This window comes from Pseudophryne corroboree, chromosome 2 (assembly GCF_028390025.1).
Source record: "Pseudophryne corroboree isolate aPseCor3 chromosome 2, aPseCor3.hap2, whole genome shotgun sequence".
Taxonomy (NCBI): Eukaryota; Metazoa; Chordata; class Amphibia; order Anura; family Myobatrachidae; genus Pseudophryne; species Pseudophryne corroboree.
Window position 1 is genome coordinate 905,782,535 of NC_086445.1, and position 19,514 is coordinate 905,802,048.

Genomic DNA, 19,514 nt, shown 5'->3' on the forward strand with positions numbered 1-19,514 from the left:
CCTGCAGCTGTGCAATACCGTACATATCGGAATGAGGCCCTTTGTGCATTAGGACCAAACAATTCCTCTTTGGTGTCATCATTGCTACAAAAGCCCTTTGTGTTGTTCAGATGCAGCTTTGCAAACCAGAACCATAATGCAGTGTGTTTGAAGAGAAGTGAACAAGAATCCCTTTTGAGTGCCCCAAGTCAGCAATTCCTAATGATCATAGAATGAAACCCACTTGTTTACCAGCACCTGGATTAATTTACCTATTTTATGGATATACAGTAGAAGCATGAGCAGCGTAATGAAGCTTTTGTACATATCTGCTTCACATTGGATTATTTTTTTGTCTCATAAACAATGATGAAGTAAGACCTGTAATGAGTGATTTGTCACATGAGATTAGATTGATCAAATTTTCGGACTTCGTTAAAAACTATAGGTGTTACTCCTGTGTTATTATGTAGCAAAAAATCTGAAAGGGTTTATTTAACATTTTAGTATATAATTTCATTCCCCCCCCTTCACATCCATTTATTTTGCTTCCATATTCTTGACCAGGTTCTTTTGATTATTTTATTAATGTGATCTCGGCTAGGACAGCTGTGGGACATGATAAAGAAGGCAGACTTGTTCTGTTCCATGTAGATGGCCAGACTAACGATAGAGGGTAAGTCGTTGCTGGTAATGATCGCACATTCTCGTCACACATTGATTTCTCTGAAACAAAGCAGATCTGAAAATCCGTAAAATATTGCAGGAATCCTTTATTTAAACTGCGTGACTGCTCACCTCACACAGGGACGTTCCAACCCACTGTCGCTACCATAAATGTTTCTAGATCTACCCACATTACTGAGGACGAGTGCTGTTACCTCTGGTATACATTTTCTCCTTTCCGATACTGACAGAATTGTATTGCTTCTTCATCATACTCCTCACCTTCAACCTCATAACGTATATAGGGGGTCATTTCGACCCGATCGCTCGCTGCAGTTTGTCGCAGCGCAGCGATCGGGTCGGAGCTGCGCATGGCAGTCGTTGCTGTCTAGCGATATCGCCTCTGAGACAGAGGCGGTCGCTGGGCGGGAGGGGGCTGAACGGCGGCGTTGGGGGGGGGGGCGTGCCGTGGCGGCTGCGTGACGTTTCACGCAGCCACTGCGGCCAGCAGCAGCGACATACAACTCCCGGCCAGCCGCAGGAGCTGCACTGGCCGGGAGTTTTCCACAAATACAAGAGCATCGCCGCTGTGCAATGCTTTTGTATTTGTGCGGGGGGGGGGCAGGGCCTGACATGCGGGGCAGACTAGCCCTGTGCACAGCTACGATCAACTCGGAATGACCCCCATAATCTATGAGGTCTGTCCCATCTACTACATGCATGTACAGTGGGAGCTGGAGCACGCCCCACTGACTCCCACTGCTAGAGAGATGGGACAAGTCTAGGCTTGGAGGAGGACCAGCTGCCGGGCACAGGGTTAGTATGGGAGCAGGACCAAGCGTGGAGGGAGTGATCAGGGGAAAGGGGCGCTGTACAGAGCTGCAGAGAGGGGAGCAGAGCAGCAGATAGAGGGGGCAAGGCCTGAATGGAGCAAGAGGCAGACTGAGATGAGCCGGCATATGCCGGGTACATGTACTAGTCAGTATATTACATCCTTATTGCTGCCAGAGTTGTCATTGCTCAGCATTGGAAAAGTAAATCTTCACCACCTGCCCAAAATCTTAGCAAAGGTTGAAAAGAATTCTATTTTGGAACATTGGCTACCAATACTCTGCATCTGCTTTCTTTCCCCTGATGAAGTGGCTTCCCCGGTATGTTTATAGTAGTACTGAGTATGTAGAATCATCACACTCAATTTAGTTGGTTGCAGTTTTCACTGATTTATTTTGTGGATTGTTCCGTAAGTTTTTGTTGTCTCATTCTCGAGTTTAAAGACTTTGGGGGTCAATTCAAGTAGGTGCGAGTTTGGTCCTGCAAGCCTTTCTCATGGTGAACTTGTACTGCGAGTGTTGTTTGTAATTCTATTCCAAGCTTGCATCTCTTTTTTACAGTGAATTGTGTTTTTTGTGCGTAACCCCATGAGCAGGGGAAAATCGTTATTTTAACGTAAAAATGTCGGACATAGGGGGTCATTCCGAGTTGTTCGCTCGTTGCCGATTTTCGCAACGGAGCGATTAAGGCAAAAATGCGCATGGTACGCAGTGCGCATGCGCTAAGTATTTTAGCACAAAACTTAGTAGATTTACTCACGTCCAAACGAAGAATTTTCATCGTTGAAGTGATCGGAGTGTGATTGACAGGAAGTGGGTGTTTCTGGGCGGAAACTGGCCGTTTTCTGGGAGTGTGCGGAAAAACGCAGGCGTGCGAGGAAAAAACGCGGGAGTGTCTGGAGAAACGAGGGAGTGGCTGGCCGAACGCAGGGCGTGTTTGTGACGTCAAACCAGGAACGAAACGGGCTGAGCTGATCGCAATCTGTGAGTAGGACTGGAGCTACTCAGAAACTGCTAAGAATTTTCTATTCGCAATTCTGCTAATCTTTTGTTCGCTATTCTGCTAAGCTAAGATACACTCCCAGAGGGCGGCGGCCTAGTGTGTGCAATGCTGCTAAAAGCAGCTAGCGAGCGAACAACAATTTGGAATGACCCCCATAGTGCAGAATCTCTGGTGCACCCCTGCCAATGAATCATCATGCACTTGGTGGAGTTTAAATGGAATAATGTGGTAATAAAGACTTGTCAGTTTTCCATGTGAACTTCTGTAAAATGCTCAAAAATACATGGTCGAGTCACATTATTATGACCACCTCCTGAATTTGACATAGGCAGCCTGTCTTGATGCTATGCGTGCTGCACACGCAGGTTACTCTGGCTATTAGCTGGTGGTTATAAGAATGTGATTTGACCATGTAGGATTAAATGATGTGGAACAAGTGGTGCTGACTCAACGAAGCCTCGGCTGGGGAAAATAAACACTGAGAGCTGCTAAGAGCCATGGCACTGGCCAGATGTTACTACCCCATACTGTGGACTGTCATATGATGAAGTCTGCCAAGACCCAGCCCTGGCTGTGTCCAGGATAGGGATGGCCATCGATGGGTTATCCTACGATGGTTGGCATCGATGGTACCATTGATTGCAACCATCAATGGTATAAAACTATCTGCTAGGGATCCATTGATGGTTTCACCCATCGATGGTTATACCTGCTTTCTCTTACGTCCTAGACCTAGAGGATGCTGGGGTCCACATTAGTACCATGGGGTATAGACGGGTCCCTTGGGAGCCATGGGCACTTTAAGAGTTTAATAGTGTGGGTTGGCTCCTCGCTCTATGCCCCTCCTTCCAAACTCAGTTTAGAAAATGTGCCTGGTGGAGCTGGTCACAGCTAGGAGAGCTCCTAGAGCTTTTCTGGTTTTATTATTTTCTCATACGTCCTAGAGGATGCTGGGGATGCTTCAAGAACCATGGGGTATAAACGGGATCCGCAGGAGACATGGGCACACTATAAGACTTTGAATGGGTGTGAACTGGCTCCTCCCTCTATGCCCTTCCTCCAGACTCCAGTTAGATTCTGTGCCTAGCAAGACTGGATGCACACTGAGGAGCTCTCCTGAGTTTCTCTGAAAAATACTTTTTCTGCTGCGGGGTACACTGGGCTCCACAAGGAATGGACAATGGGGTGTAGAGTAGGATCTTGATCCGAAGCACCAACAGGCTCAAAAGCTTTGACCTTCTTCCCAAGATGCATAGCGCCGCCTCCTATATCACCCCGCCTCCGTGCACAGGAGCTCTGTTTGTAGTTGGTGCTTGCAGTGCAAGCATGTAATAGGTCCACAACGCCCAGACCTCCTCGTTCAGGGCCCCTGTGTCTACCAGGACCTAGCAGCCCGGCTGTCTTTAACGGCGTGGCTCTTGAAGCTTCCGTCTTAAGGGCTAAAGTGTTTTCTGAGGCGGTCATTCAAACTATGTTGCGGGCCCGGAAACCGGCTTCGGCTCGGATTTACTATAGGGTCTGGCATTCTTACTTTGTTTGGTGCGCATCTAACGATTATGACGCTTCCAAGTTTAGTATAGCCAAGTTGTTGGCTTTTCTTCAGCAGGGCCTGGACTTAGGCCTGCGTCTGGCCTCCCTCAAGGTTCAAATATCTGCCTTGTCGGTGTGGTTTCAGAGAAAAATTGCGACCTTACCTGATGTGCATACCTTTATTCAGTGTGTGTTGCGTATCCAACCTCCCTATGTCCTGCCTGTGGCTCCTTGGGACTTGTAGGTGGTTTTGGAGGCGTTTCAAGAGTCTCCGTTTGAAACTCTTGGTTCAGCTGATCTTAAGTGGCTTTCCCTTAAGGTGGTGTTTCTGCTGGCTATTGCTTCAGCTAGAAGAGTGTCGGATTTGGGTGCCTTGTCTTGTAGTTCCCCATATCTGATATTTCACCGTGACCGGGCGGTTCTTAGGACTCGTCCCGTTTATTTGCCTAAGGTGGTCTCTTCGTTCCACCTTACCCAAGAGATTGTGGTTCCGGCACTTATTTCTCCTGATCTGTCTCCCAAAGAGCGGTCTTTAAATGTGGTACGGGCTCTCCGTATCTATGTGAAGAGAACTGCTTCTGTTAGGAAATCTGATTCTCTCTTTATTCTGTTTGGATTTCACAAACGGGGCTGGCCTGCTCACAAGCAGCTTTGGCCAGATGGATTAGAATGGTGATTGCACATGCTTATGTGAGGGCTGGTCTGTCAGTTCCTGCTCACATTACGGCCCATTCTACTCGGTCTGTTGGACCTTCTTGGGCGGTCCGCCGTGGTGCGACTCTTGAACAATTGTGCATGGCGGCTACGTGGTCCTCAGTGAACACGTTCATTAGGTTCTATGCCTTCGATACCGCCGCTTCCCAGGATGCTTCCTTTGGACGCCGGGTTCTTGTGCCCGCTATAGTGCGTCCCCTCCCATGAGGAACTGCTTTAGGACATCCCCATTGTCCATTCCTTGTGGAGCCCAGTGTACCCCGCAGCAGAAAACTTACCTTTGTTAAAACTCTTTCTGCGAGGTACACTGGGCTCCACAAGGCGCCCACCCTGACGCACTTAGCTTCTTTGGGTTGGTATGGCATTAGCCGCTGACACTTCTCCTGTCGGTAGAGTGTGGTGTTTGTGGCAACTGGCAGTTGTCGTCTCTTTTACTTGCTACTGCATTGGGCTGGTTAACAGAACTGAGCTCCTGTGCACAGAGGAGATATAGGAGGCGGCGCTATGCATCTTGGGAAGAAGGTCAAAGCTTTTGAGCCTGTTGGTGCTTCGGATTAAGATCCTACTCTACACCCCATTGTCCATTCCTTGTGGAGCCCAGTGTACCTCGCAGAAAGAGTTTTAACAAAGGTAAGTTCTTACCATAAAACTCGTTATTTAGGTTTATTATTTTCAGGGAGACCTGCTGGCTACAGGCTCACTGCATCGTGGGAGTGAGGGGAGAGAAGCAGACCTACTTCTTAAGAGTTCAAGGGCTCTGCTTCTTAGGCTACTGGACACCATTAGCTCCAGAGGGTTCGATCACTACGGTACGCCTAGCTGCTTGTTCCCGGAGCCGCGCCTCACAGAGCCAGAAGATTGAAGCCGGGTGAGTATGAGAAGATCAGAAGACTTCAGTGACGGCAGAAGACGGCGTTTGAGGTACAGCGCATCGGTCGCGCTGCGCGCAATGCTCCCACACTGATCACGGTGGGCAGCATAAGGGCCTCAATCAGCACTGGCAGCATGGGGGGCCTCAATCAGCACTGGCATAAAGTATAACAGTGCCCAGGCACTTGTTAAGGGACCCCCGCCAGTATAAAGAATTTTTGAGCAGGACTGAAGCGCGCCATGTAGTGGGCGGGGCTTAGCCGCATAGCTCTCACCAGCGCCATTTTTCTCTTCACAAAAGGCTGCAGAGACGCTGGCCCTGACCTCCACACTGCTGTGCTTATATATATATATATATATATATATATATATATATATATATATATAAGAGCTAGCAGGTCTGGGCAGTCTTGTTACTGACTTCAGAACCGGGATAGGAGCTGGGTGTGAGCTGGCAGAACTCTCTCAGTGTCTCTCTAACAGGCTCTGCTGTGGGTCTGTCTCCTATAGCCCCAGTGTGGTTGTGGCTGTCGGTACGTGTGTGTGTCGACATGTCTGAGGCGGAATGCTCTTCCCAGGAGGAGGCTGGCGTGGGGACAGATAGTTCTGTGAGAGTGACAGTGTCGGCACCGCCGACAGATGATTGGGTCAATATGTTGAGTGTTTTAAATACGAATGTGACTAAGTTGGCTAAGAGATTTGATAAATCTGAGTCTAAGAACCAGACATGGAGGAAATCCATGGAAGATGCTTTGTCACAGGTCCAGACCCCTTCGGGGTCGCAGAAACGTGCATTTGCCCAGATAGTAGATACAGATACCGACACGGATTCTGATTCCAGTGTCGACTATAGTGATGCCAGATTACATCCAAAACTGGCTAAGAGTATTCAGTACATGATTGTGGCGATAAAAGAAGTGTTGCATATGACTGAGGACCCTGCTGTTCCTGATACGAGGGTCTGTATGTTTAAAGGAAAGAAACCTGAGGTAACGTTTCCTCCCTCTCATGAACTGAACGCACTTTTTGAAAAAGCTTGGGAAAATCCTGACAAAAAGATACATGTTCCCAAAAGAATTCCAATGGCGTATCCGTTCCCCTCTGGGGACAGGGACTGCTGGGAGTCAGTCCCCACGGTAGACAAAGCTTTATCGCGTCTATCCAAAAAGGTGTCGCTTCCGTCCCCTGACACGGCAGCCCTAAAGGATCCTGCGGATCGTAAGCAGGAAAATACCCTGAAATCCATTTATGTCACTACAGGGTCGCTACCCAGGCCCGCTGTTGCTGCGGCATGGGTGAGTAGCGCTATAGAAAAGTGGGCGGATAACTTGTCCTGTGAGGTAGATACCTTAGACAGGGATAGTGTGCTTTTGACTTTGGGTCACATCAAGGACGCTGCAGCATATTTAAAAGAAGCTGTAAGGGATATTGGCCTTTTAGGATCAAGGGCCAATGCCATGGCAGTCTCAGCTAGGAGAGCATTGTGGATTCATCAATGGAATGCTGATGCTGACTCTAAGAAGGCGATGGAGTCTTTACCGTTTTATGGTAAGGTCTTGTTTGGTGATGGCCTCACTGACCTAGTCTCTACGGCTACCGCGGGTAAGTCTTCTTTTTTGCACATATGATGGTGAGCTCCTCAATCAGATTGTAATTTCACTCAGGTGCTAAAAGGGAGGGGTAATTCTGTGGAAGAAAAAACTATTTGTGTTCCCTAATGCACACTGAGTGAAAAAATAAAAATACTACATAATAATCAGATAATGCAGAGATCTTAGTTGCGTATATCTGCAGATATAGGGTTAAGCCCCCAGGCCGATCGACAAAATTTCTCCGTCACTGGGGGTCCCTAATACTAGGTATGGGTCCGGGGTGCAGGACCCCATCACATTGGCACAGGTTCTTCTGTGCTTCTTATTAACCCTTATTAATTTTCACCTGTGTGCTGACCTGGGGTAGCCGACCTGTGCTGACGTGATGGGGTCCTGCACCCCGGACCCATACCTAGTATTAGGGACCCCTAGTGACGGAGAAGCCTTGTCGATCGGCCTGGGGGGCTTAACCCTATATCTGCAGATATACGCAACTAAGATCTCCGTATTATCTGATTATTATTTAGTATTATTATTTTTTCACTCAGTGTGCATTAGGGAACACAAAAAGTCTTCTTTTTTACCTTATGTTCCTGCACAGCAGAAGAAATTGCCTCACTTTCAGATGCAGTCCTTTCGGCCCAACAAATTCAAAAAAGGACGTGGGTCCTCCTTCCTTGCTGCGAGGGGGAGAGAAAGGGGAAAAAGGTCACAGGCTGTGGCAAGTTCCCAAGAGCAGAAGTCCTCTCCGGCTTCTACCAAATCCACCGCATGACGCTGGGGCTCCGATGCGGGAGTCCGCACCAGTGGGGGCACGTCTCAAACTCTTCAGTCAGGTCTGGGTGCACTCGGACCTGGATCCTTGGATAGTAGATATAGTAACCCAGGGTTACAAGTTAGAGTTTCAAGACGTGCCCCCTCACCGATCTTTCAAATCGGCCTTGCCAGCTTCTCTTCCAGAAAGGGAGATAGTAAGCGCTGCGATACTAAAGTTGTGTAAAAATCAAGTGATTGTCACGGTACCCCTGTCTCAACAGGGGGAAGGTTTTTATTCAAGCCTGTTTGTGGTCCCGAAGCCGGATGGCTCAGTCAGACCGATTCTACACCTCAAATCCCTCAATTTCTTTCTGAAAAGATTCAAGTTCTAGGTGGAGTCTCTACGAGCAGGGATCTCCAGTCTGGAGGAGGGGGATGTGAGGTTTAGAATCGGTCTGACTGAGCCATCCGGCTTCGGGACCACAAACAGGCTTGAATAAAAACCTTCCCCCTATTGAGACAGGGGTACCGTGACAATCACTTGATTTTTACACAACTTTAGTATCGCAGCGCTTGCTATCTCCCTTTCTGGAAGAGAAGCTGGCAAGGCCGATTTGAAAGATCGGTGAGGGGGCACGTCTTGAAACTCTAACTTGTAACATAACTTGTAACTGGTCGACATAAAGGATGCCTACTTACATGTCCCCATATATCCTCCGCATCAGGCTTACCTGAGATTTGCTGTACAGGATTGTCATTACCAATTTCAGACGTTGCCGTTTGTCTGTCCACGGCTCCGAGGATTTTCACCAAAGTAATGGCGGAAATGATGGTTCTCCTGCACAAGCAGGGAATCACAATTATCCCGTACTTGGACAATCTCCTCATAAAGGCGAGGTCCAAGGAGCAATTGTTGAAGAATGTTGCCCTTTCACTGACGATTCTGCAACAACACGGTTGGCTCCTAAATTTCCCAAAATCACAGTTGAATCCAACGACACGGCTGTCGTTCCTGGGTATGATTCTGGATACAGAATTGCAGAGAGTTTTTCTTCCAGTGGAAAAAGCTCTGGAAATACAGAACATGGTAAAACAGATTCTGAAACCAGTAAAAGTGTCAGTTCTTCAATGCACGTGGTTGCTGGGGAAGGTGGTGGCGGCGGCCTACGAGGCCATTCCGTATGGCAGGTTCCATGCCAGGATGTTTCAGTGGAACCTGTTGGACCAGTGGTCGGGGTCTCACCTGGACATGCATCGTAAGATAATTCTATCTCCCAGGACCAGAATCTCCCTTCTGTGGTGGCTGCACAGTTCTCACCTTTGGGAGGGACGCAGGTTCGGGAATCAGGATTGGATCCTGGTGACCACAGATGCAAGCCTCCGAGGCTGGGGAGCAGTCACACAGGGAAGAAACTTTCAGGGAAAGTGGTCGAGCCAGGAAGCTTGTCTACACATAAACTTTCTGGAATTAAGAGCCATTTACAACGGCATACTGCAAGCAGAACATCTTCTTCGAGGTCTGCCTGTCTTGATTCAGTCAGACAATGTGACAGCAGTGGCGTACATAAACCGCCAATGCGGAACAAGGAGCAGAGTGGCGATGGCCGAGGCCACGAAGATTCTTTGCTGGGCGGAAAGACATGCCAGCGCTCTGTCAGCGGTCTTCATTCCAGGAGTGGACAACTGGGAAGCAGACTTCCTCAGCAGACCCGATCTCCATCCAGGGGTGTGGGGTCTTCATCAAGAGGTCTTTGCAGAAGTGACAAGTCGTTGGAGAGTTCCTCAAGTAGACATGATGGCGTCCCGCCTCAACAAGAAACTTCAGAGATATTGTTCCAGGTCAAGGGACCCTCAAGCGATAGCGGTGGACGCCCTAGTGACACCGTGGGTGTTTCTGTCGGGATATGTGTTCCCTCCACTTCCACTCATTCCAAAGGTGATAAAACTTATAAGAAGAACAAGGGTTGAAGCGATCCTCATTGTTCCGGATTGGCCAAAAAGGGCCTGGTATCCAGATCTTCAGGAGTTGCTCATAGAAGATCCCTGGCCTCTTCCTCTTCGGGAGGACCTGTTACAACAGGGGCCGTGCATGTATCAGGACTTACCGCGGCTGCGTTTGACGGCATGGCGGTTGAACGTCAAATTCTAGCCTGAAAGGGTATTCCCAGTGAAGGCATTCCCACACTTCTTCAGGCTAGAAAAGAAGTAACGGCAAAGCATTACCACCGTATTTGGAGAAAATATGTGTCTTGGTGTGAATCCAAGAGGGCTCCTACGGAAGAATTTCACCTGGGGCGTCTGCTCCATTTCCTACAAGCAGGTGTGGATGCTGGCCTAAAGTTAGGCTCTATTAAAGTACAGATTTTGGCCTTGTCGATCTTTTTTCAGAAAGAATTGGCTTCTCTTCCAGAAGTTCAAACCTTTGTAAAAGGCGTGCTGCACATCCAACCTCCATATGTGCCTCCTGTGGCACTGTGGGATCTTAATGTGGTGTTGCACTTTTTGCAATCACACTGGTTTGAACCTTTGCGTAAGGTAGAGTTAAAATTCCTTACTTGAAAAGTGGTCATGTTGTTGTCCTTGGCGTCAGCAAGGCTCATGTCTGAATTGGCGGCTTTGTCTCACAAAAGCCCCTATTTGATTTTCCATGCGGATGAGCAGAGTTGAGAACTCGTCAACAATTTCTGCCAAAAGTGGTTTCATCTTTTCACGTAAACCAGCCTATTATGGTGCCAGTGGCTACTGAGGACTTGGCGGAGTCAAATAGTCTCTAGATGTGGTCAGAGCTTTAAAAATCTATGTCGCCAGAACGGCGCGGATTAGGAAAACATAGGCTCTGTTTGTCATGTAGGCTTCCAACAAGATTGGGGCTCCTGCTTCTAAGCAGACTATTGCGCGCTGGATCTGTAATACGATTCAGCAGGCTCATTCTACGGCAGGATTGCTGTTACCAAAATCGGTGAAAGCTCATTCTACCAGAAAGGTGGGCTCATCCTGGGCGGTTGCCCGTGGAGTCTTTGCGTTACAACTTTGCCGAGCTGCTACTTGGTCGGGATCAAACACCTTTGCGAAGTTTTACAGGTTTGATACCCTGGACCTCTTGTTTGGTCAATCGGTGTTCTAGAGCTTTGGTATAAACTCCATGGTTCTTGAAGCATCCCCAGCATCCTCTAGGACGTATGAGAAAATAGGATTTTAATACCTACCGGTAAATCCTTTTCTCTAACGTCCTAGTGGATGCTGGGGACTCCGTCAGGACCATGGGGAATAGCGGCTCCGCAGGAGACAGGGCACAAAAGCAAGCTTTTAGGATCACATGGTGTGTACTGGCTCCTCCCCCTATGACCCTCCTCCAAGCCTCAGTTAGGTTTTTGTGCCCGTCCGAGAAGGGTGCAATCTAGGTGGCTCTCTTAAAGAGTTGCTTAGAAAAAGTTTTTAGGTTCTTTATTTTCAGTGAGTCCTGCTGGCAACAGGCTCACTGCATCGAGGGACTTAGGGGAGAGAATTTCAACTCACCTGCGTGCAGGATGGATTGGATTCTTAGGCTACTGGACACCATTAGCTTCAGAGGGAGTCGGAACACAGGTCTCGCCCTGGGGTTCGTCCCGGAGCCGCGCCGCCGACCCCCTTGCAGATGCTGAAGATTGAAGAGGTCCGGAACCAGGCGGCAGAAGACTTTTCAGTCTTCCTCAGGTAGCGCACAGCACTGCAGCTGTGCGCCATTGTCTGTCAGCACACTTCCCACAGCGATCACGGAGGGTGCAGGGCGCGGGGGGGGGGGCGCCCTGGCAGCAATGTAGAATACCTGTATGGCGAAAAATACATCACATATAGCCCTTGAGGCTATATGGATGTATTTAACCCCTGCCAGACTTCACAATCTCCGGAGAAGAAGCCCGCCGAAAAGGGGGCGGGGCCTATTCTCCTCAGCACACAGCGCCATTTTCCCTCACAGAAAGGCTGAGGGGAAGGCTCCCAGGCTCTCCCCTGCACTGCACTACAGAAACAGGGTTAAAACAGAGAGGGGGGGCACTGATTTGGCGATATACATATATATTAAATGCTATATGGGAGGAACACTTATATAAGGGTTGTCCCTGTATAATTATAGCATTTTGGTGTGTGCTGGCAAACTCTCCCTCTGTCTCCCCAAAGGGCTAGTGGGTCCTGTCCTCTATCAGAGCATTCCCTATGTGTGTGCTGTATGTCGGTACGTGTGTGTCGACATGTATGAGGAAAATGTTGGTGAGGAGGCGGAGCAAATTGCCTGTAATGGTGATGTCACTCTCTAGGGAGTCGACACCGGAATGGATGGCTTACTTATGGAATTACGTGATAATGTCAACACGCTGCAAGTGGGTTGACGACATGAGACGGCCGGCGAACAAATTAGTACCGGTCCAGGCGTCTCAGACACCGTCAGGGGCTTGTAAAAACGCCCATTTACCTCAGTCGGTCGACATAGACCCAGACACGGACACTGATTTCAGTGTCGACGGTGAAGAAACAAACGTATTTTCCTTTAGGGCCACACGTTAAGGGCAATGAAGGAGGTGTTACATATTTCTGATACTCCAAGTACCACAAAGAAGGGTATTACGTGTGAGGTGAAAAAACTACCTGTAGTTTTTCCTGAATCAGATAAATTAAATGAAGTGTGTGATGATAGAAAATTATTGGCGGTATACCCTTTCCCGCCAGAAGTTAAGGCGCATTGGGAAACACCCCTCAGGGTGGATAAGGCGCTCACATGCTTATCAGAAAAATATCCTAAAAAGTATACACACACATGCTGGTGTTATACTGTGACCAGCGATCGCCTCAGCCTGGATGTGCAGAGCTGAGGTGGCTTGGTCGGATTCCCTGACTAAAAATATTGATACCCTTGACAGGGACAGTATTTTATTGACTATAGAGCATTTAAAGGATGCATTTCTATATATACGAGATGCGCAGAGGGATATTTGCACTCTGGCATCAAGAGTAAATGCGATGTCCATATCTGCAAGAAGATGTTTATGGACACGACAGTGGTCAGGGGATGCAGATTCCAAACGGCACAAAGATGTATTGCCGTATAAAAGGGGAGGAGTTATTTGGGGTCGGTCCATGGGACCTGGTGGCCACGGCAACTGCTGGAAGATCCACCGTTTTTTACCCTAAGTCACATCTCTGCAGAAAAAGACACCGTCTTTTCAGCCTCAGTCTTTTCGTCCCTATAAGATATCTGCCCAGGGATAGAGGAAAGGGAAGAAGACTGCAGCAGGCAGCCCATTCCCAGTAACAGAAGCCCTCCACCGCTTCTACTAAGTTCTCAGCATGACGCTGGGACCGTACAGGACCCCTGGATCCTACAAGTAGTATCAAAGGGGCACAGATTGGAATGTCGAGGCGTTTCCCCCCTCGCAGGTTCCTGTAGTCTGCTGTACCAATGTCCCCCTCCGACAGGGAGGCAGTATTGAAAACAATTCACAAGCTGTATTCCCAGCAGGTGATAATAAAATTACCCCTCCTACAACAAGGAAAGGGGTATTGTTCCACACTATAGGGTGGTACTGAAGCCAGAAGGCTAGGTGAGACCGATTCTAAATCTGAAAAATTTGAACACTTACAAGGGTTCAAATCCAGATGGAGTCACTCAGAGCAGTGATAGCGAACTGGGAACAAGGGGACTATATGGTGTCCCGGGACATCAGGGATGCTTACCTCCATGTCCCAAAATTTGCCTTTCTCACCAAGGGTACCTCAGGTTCGTGGTACAGAACTGTCACTATCAGTTTCAGACGATGCCGTTGGAGTGTCCAAGGCACCCCGGGTCTTTACCAAGGTAATGACCGAAATGAGGATTCGTCTTCAAAGAAAATGGACGACCTCCTGATAAGAACAAGGTCCAGAGAACAGTTGGAGGTCGGAGTAGCACTATCTCAAGTAGTTCTACGACAGCACGGGTGGATTCTAAATATTCCAAAACCGCAGTTGTTCCGACGACACGTCTGCTGGTCCTAGGGATGATTCTGGACACAGTCCAGGAAAAGGGTGTTTCTTCCAGAGGAGAAAGCCAGGGAGTTATCCGAGCTAATCGGGATCCTCCTAAAACCAGGAAAAGTGTCAGTGCATCATTGCACAAGAGTCCTGGTAAAAAATGGTGGCTTATTACGAAGCGCTTCCATTCGGCAGATTTCACGCAAGAACTCTTCAGTGGGATCTGCTGGACAAATGGTCCGGATCGCATCTTCAGATGCATCAGCGGATAACCCTATATCCAAGGACAAGGGTGTCTCTCCTGTGGTGATTACAGAGTGCTCATCTTCTAGAGGGCCGCAGATTCGGCATTCAGGATTGGATGCTGGTATCCACGGAGGCCAGCCTGAGAGGCTGGGGAGCAGTCACACAGGGAAAAAATTTCCAGGGAGTGTGATCAAGTCTGGAGAATTCTCTCCACATAAATATACTGGAGCTAAGAGCAAATTTGTAATGCTATAAGCTTAGCAAGGCCTCTGCTTCAAGGTCAGCCGGTATTGATCCAGTGGGATAACATCACGGCAGTCGCCCACGTAAACAGATAGGGCGGCACAAGAAGCAGGAGGGCAGTGGTCAAAACTGCAAGGATTTTTCGCTAGACGGAAAATCATGTGATAGCACTGTCAGCAGTGTTCATTCCGGGAGTGGACGACTGGGAAGCAGACTTCCTCAGCAGGCACGACCTCCACCCGGGAGAGTGGGAACTTCATCGGGAAGTTTTCCGCATGATTGTGAACCGTTGGGAAAGACCAAAGGTGGAAATGATGGCGTCCCGCCCGAACAAAAACGGGACAGGTATTGCGCCAGGTCACGAGACCTTCAGGCGATAGCTGTGGACGTCCTGGTAACACCGTGGGTGTAACAGTCGGTGTATGTGTTCCCTCTTCTGCTTCTCATAACCAAGGTATTGAGAATTATAAGACGTAGAGGAGTAAGAACTATACTCGTGGCTCCGGATTGGCCAAGAGGGACTTGGTACCCGGAACTTCAAGAGATGCTCACAGAGGACTAATGGCCTCGGGAGCTAAGATGGGATTTGCTTTCAGCAAGAACCATGTCTGTTCCAAGAGGAACCGTGGCATCTGCCTCTAAGAAAGGACCTGCTCCAGCAGGGACCTTGTCTGTTCCAAGACTTACCGCGACTGCGTTTGACGGCATGGCGGTTGAATGCCGGATCCTAAGGGAAAAGGCATTCCGGAAGAGGTCATACCTACCCTGGTCAAAGCCAGGAAGGAGGTGACCGCACAACGTTATCACCACATGTGGTGAAAATATGTTGCGTGGGTGAGGCCAGGAAGGCCCCACGAAAAAATTTCAACTAGGTCGATTTCTGCACTTCCTGAGAACAGGAGTGTCTATGAGCCTCAAATTGGGGTCCATTAAGGTTCAAGTTTCGGCCCTGTAGATTTTCTTCCAGAAAAAATTGGCTTCAATTCCTGAAGTCCAGACGTTTGTCAAGGGAGTATTGCATATACAGCCCCTTGTGTGCCTCCAGTGGCACCGTGGGATCTCAACGTAGTGTTGGGATTCCTCAAATCATATTGGTTTGAACCGATCAAATCTGTGGATTTGAAATATCTCACATGGAAAGGGACCATGTTGTGGCCCTGGCCTCGGCCAGGCGATTGTCAGAATTGGGGGCTTTGTCTTAAAAAAAGCTCATATTTGTTTTTCCATTCAGACAGGGCAGAACTGCGGACTCGTCCCCAGTTTCTTCCTAAGGTGGTGTCAGCGTTTCGCCTGAAACAACATATTGTGGTGCCTGCGGCTACTAGGGACTTGGAGGCCTCCAAGTTGCTAGACGTTGTCGGGGTCCTAAAAATATATATATATATATATATATATATATATATATATTTCCAGGACGGCTGGAGGACTTGCTGTTTATATTGTATGCACCCCAAAAGATGGGTGCTCCTGCTTCTAAGCAGACTATTGCTCGTTGGATTTGTAGTACAATTCAGCTTGCACAGTCTGTGGCAGGCCTGCCACAGCCAAAATCTGTCAATGCCCATTCCACAAGGAAGGTGGGCTCATCTTGGGCGGATGCCCGAGGGGGTCTCGGCTTTAAAATTTTGCCGAGCAGCTACGTGGTCAGGGGGGAACACGTTTGTAAAATTCTACAAATTTGATACCCTGGCTGAGGAGGACCTGGAGTTCTCTCATTCGGTGCTGCAGAGTCACCCGCACTCTCCCGCCCGTTTGGGAGCTTTGGTATAATCCCCATGGTCCTGACGGAGTCCCCAGCATCCACTAGGACGTTAGAGAAAATAAGATTTTACTTACCGATAAATCTATTTCTCGTAGTCCGTAGTGGATGCTGGGCGCCCATCCCAAGTGCGGATTGTCTGCATTACTTGTACATAGTTATTGTTACAAAAATCGGGTTATTATTGTTGTGAGCCATCTTTTTTAGAGGCTACTTCATTGTTATCATACTGTTAACTGGGTTCAGATCACAAGTTGTACGGTGTGATTGGTGTGGCTGGTTTGGGTCTTACCCGGGATTCAAGATCCTTCCTTATTGTGTACGCTCGTCCGGGCACAGTACCTAACTGAGGCTTGGAGGAGGGTCATAGGGGGAGGAGCCAGTACACACCATGTGATCCTAAAAGCTTGCTTTTGTGCCCTGTCTCCTGCGGAGCCGCTATTCCCCATGGTCCTGGCGGAGTCCCCAGCATCCACTACGGACTACGAGAAATAGATTTATCGGTAAGTAAAATCTTATTTTCTCTTAGTCCGTAGAGGATGCTGGGCGCCCGTCCCAGTGCGGGATGTATCTGCAGTTTGGTTATGGTTACGCTCATGTTGAGTTAAGTTCATTTAGTCTGTGACTGATGTTGGTCATGCCGTTGCATGCGTTGTTGTTGAATGCCATGTTGTACGGCGTGTTTGAGGTGTGAGCTGGTATGTGTCTCACCTTAGTTTAAAAAAACATTAAATAAATCCTTTTCCTCAAAATGTCCGTCTCCCTGGGCACAGTTCCTATATCTGGAGTCTGGAGGAGGGGCATAGAGAGAGGAGCCAGTTCACACCCATTCAAAGTCTTATAGTGTGCCCATGTCTCCTGCGGATCCCGTCTATACCCCATGGTTCTTGAAGCATCTCCAGCATCCTCTACGGACTAAGAGAAAAGGATTTACCGGTAGGTATTAAAATCCTATTTTAAGTTGTTAGGCACAGGGAGGCTGCTGGCAACAGCCTCCCTGCTTCATGGGACTTAGGGGGGGGGGGAGTATTATCCAACCCTTGAGGATAATGGCCACTATCTCCGCTGACAGGACACTGAGCTCCTGAGGGTGATGATCGCAAGCCCCTGAGGCGACCGCTCACTCCCGCAGCATGCCGCCACCCCCTAACAGAGCCAGAAGATCGCGGTGGTGAGTAGGACGCCGGCGCCCCGGTAAGCGGGGAGCCAGCGAGAATGGCGGCATAAGGCTGGAGAGCGAAGCTCTGAAGCTGTGCTCCGGAGGGCTCAGGTACAGATGTGCGTTGCTGTGAGAGGTGCCCTGGGCCAGCGCGATACCCTCAAATCTGGTCAATTTAGCTATCAGGGACTGTGTACTGCTGCTAGCAAGTATTTTACCTCAGGCCAGTAAAATCTCAACAGAGTGGGAAGTCGCGCCATTACAGGGGGCGGAGCTTCTCAGAGCGTACCCAGCACTCACCAGCGCCATTTTCTCCCTGCAGATCACACACAGGGACGCTGACAGGGAGCGCTGACCCTCCACATAACTCCAGCTATCCTGTGCGATACCAGGGGGTTATAGAAGGGGGGGTGAGTGTTTTTAACACATTAAAAATTGGGTAGTCTATTAAGTTTACTCAGTCAGCACCAGGCTTTTATTATATAACTGCCTACTGGGGCGCAGTGTGTGCTGGCTCCCGAACTCTGTGTCTCTCTGAAGGTACTTGGGGGAAACTGTGTCTGACATTTTCCTGCGTGTTTGTATGTTATATATCTCACATTACCATGTCTAGGGACTCTGGGCCTAATTCAGATCTGTTCGCTCACTAGCGCTGTGAACAGATAGACGCTGCCTATAGGGGAGTGTATTTAAGCTTTGCAAGTGCAGCCGCCCTGTACAAAAACAGCTTGTGCAGTTTCTGAGTAGTTCTGACCTTACTCAGCCGTTGCGATCACTTCAGCCTATTCGAGCCCGGAATTGACGCCAGACACCCGCCCTGCAAATGCTTTGACGCGCCTGTGTTTCTCTAACGTCCTAAGTGGATGCTGGGGACTCCGTAAGGACCATGGGGAATAGCGGCTCCGCAGGAGACTGGGCACAAAGTAAAAAGCTTTAGGACTACCTGGTGTGCACTGGCTCCTCCCCCTATGACCCTCCTCCAAGCCTCAGTTAAGATTTTGTGCCCGAACGAGAAGGGTGCAATCTAGGTGGCTCTCCTGAGCTGCTTAGAGAAAAAGTTTAAAGTAGGTTTTTTACTTTCAGTGAGACCTGCTGGCAACAGGCTCACTGCATCGAGGGACTAAGGGGAGAAGAAGCGAACTCACCTGCGTGCAGAGTGGATTGGGCTTCTTAGGCTACTGGACATTAGCTCCAGAGGGACGATCACAGGCCCAGCCATGGATGGGTCCCGGAGCCGCGCCGCCGTCCCCCTTACAGAGCCAGAAGACTGAAGAGCCCGGAAAATCGGCGGCAGAAGACGTCCTGTCTTCATTAAGGTAGCGCACAGCACCGCAGCTGTGCGCCATTGCTCTCAGCACACTTCACACTCCGGTCACTGAGGGTGCAGGGCGCTGGGGGGGGCGCCCTGAGACGCAATAGAAATACCTTTTTTTGGCTAAAAATACATCACATATAGCTCCTGGGCTATATGGATGTATTTAACCCCTGCCTAAATTACAATAAAAAAGCGGGAGAAAGGCCGCCGAAAAGGGGGCGGAGCCTATCTCCTCAGCACACTGGCGCCATTTTTTCCTCACAGCTCCGTTGGAGGAAGGCTCCCTGACTCTCCCCTGCAGTCCTGCACTACAGAAACAGGGTAAAACAAGAGAGGGGGGGGCATAAAATTGGCATATAAAGATATACAGCAGCTATATTAGGGAAAAACACTTATATAAGGTTATCCCTGTATATATATATAGCGCTCTGGTGTGTGCTGGCAAACTCTCCCTCTGTCTACCCAAAGGGCTAGTGGGGTCCTGTCCTCTATCAGAGCATTCCCTGTGTGTGTGCGGTGTGTCGGTACGTTGTGTCGACATGTATGAGGAGGAAAATGGTGTGGAGGCGGAGCAATTGCCTGTGTTAGTGATGTCACCCTCTAGGGAGTCGACACCTGACTGGATGATCTTATGGAAGAATTACGTGATAGTGTCAGCACTTTACAAAAGTCTGTTGACGACATGAGACAGCCGGATAATCAGTTAATACAGGCGTCTCAAACACCGTCAGGGGCTCTAAAGCGCCCGTTACATCAGGTCGATACAGACACGGACACTGACTCCAGTGTCGACGGTGAAGAAACAAACGTATTTTCCAGTAGGGCTACACGTTACATGATCACGGCAATGAAGGAGGTTTTGAACATTTC

At 49.0% G+C, this 19,514-nt stretch overlaps 1 protein-coding gene across 2 annotated transcripts in view; it reads left to right on the forward strand.

Annotated features, from left to right (window-relative positions):
• Nucleotides 1–19,514, forward strand: part of NAGPA (N-acetylglucosamine-1-phosphodiester alpha-N-acetylglucosaminidase) — a 75,780-nt gene that overhangs the window by 8,781 nt on the left and 47,485 nt on the right. The window contains exon 4 of one of the 2 annotated variants that reach the window (XM_063956071.1): nucleotides 589–655. In XM_063956071.1, coding sequence (XP_063812141.1) covers nucleotides 589–655 — 67 coding nt within the window. Of the gene's footprint in view, nucleotides 1–546; nucleotides 656–19,514 lie in introns of both variants that reach the window. The other variant, XM_063956070.1, reaches the window with a different exon arrangement.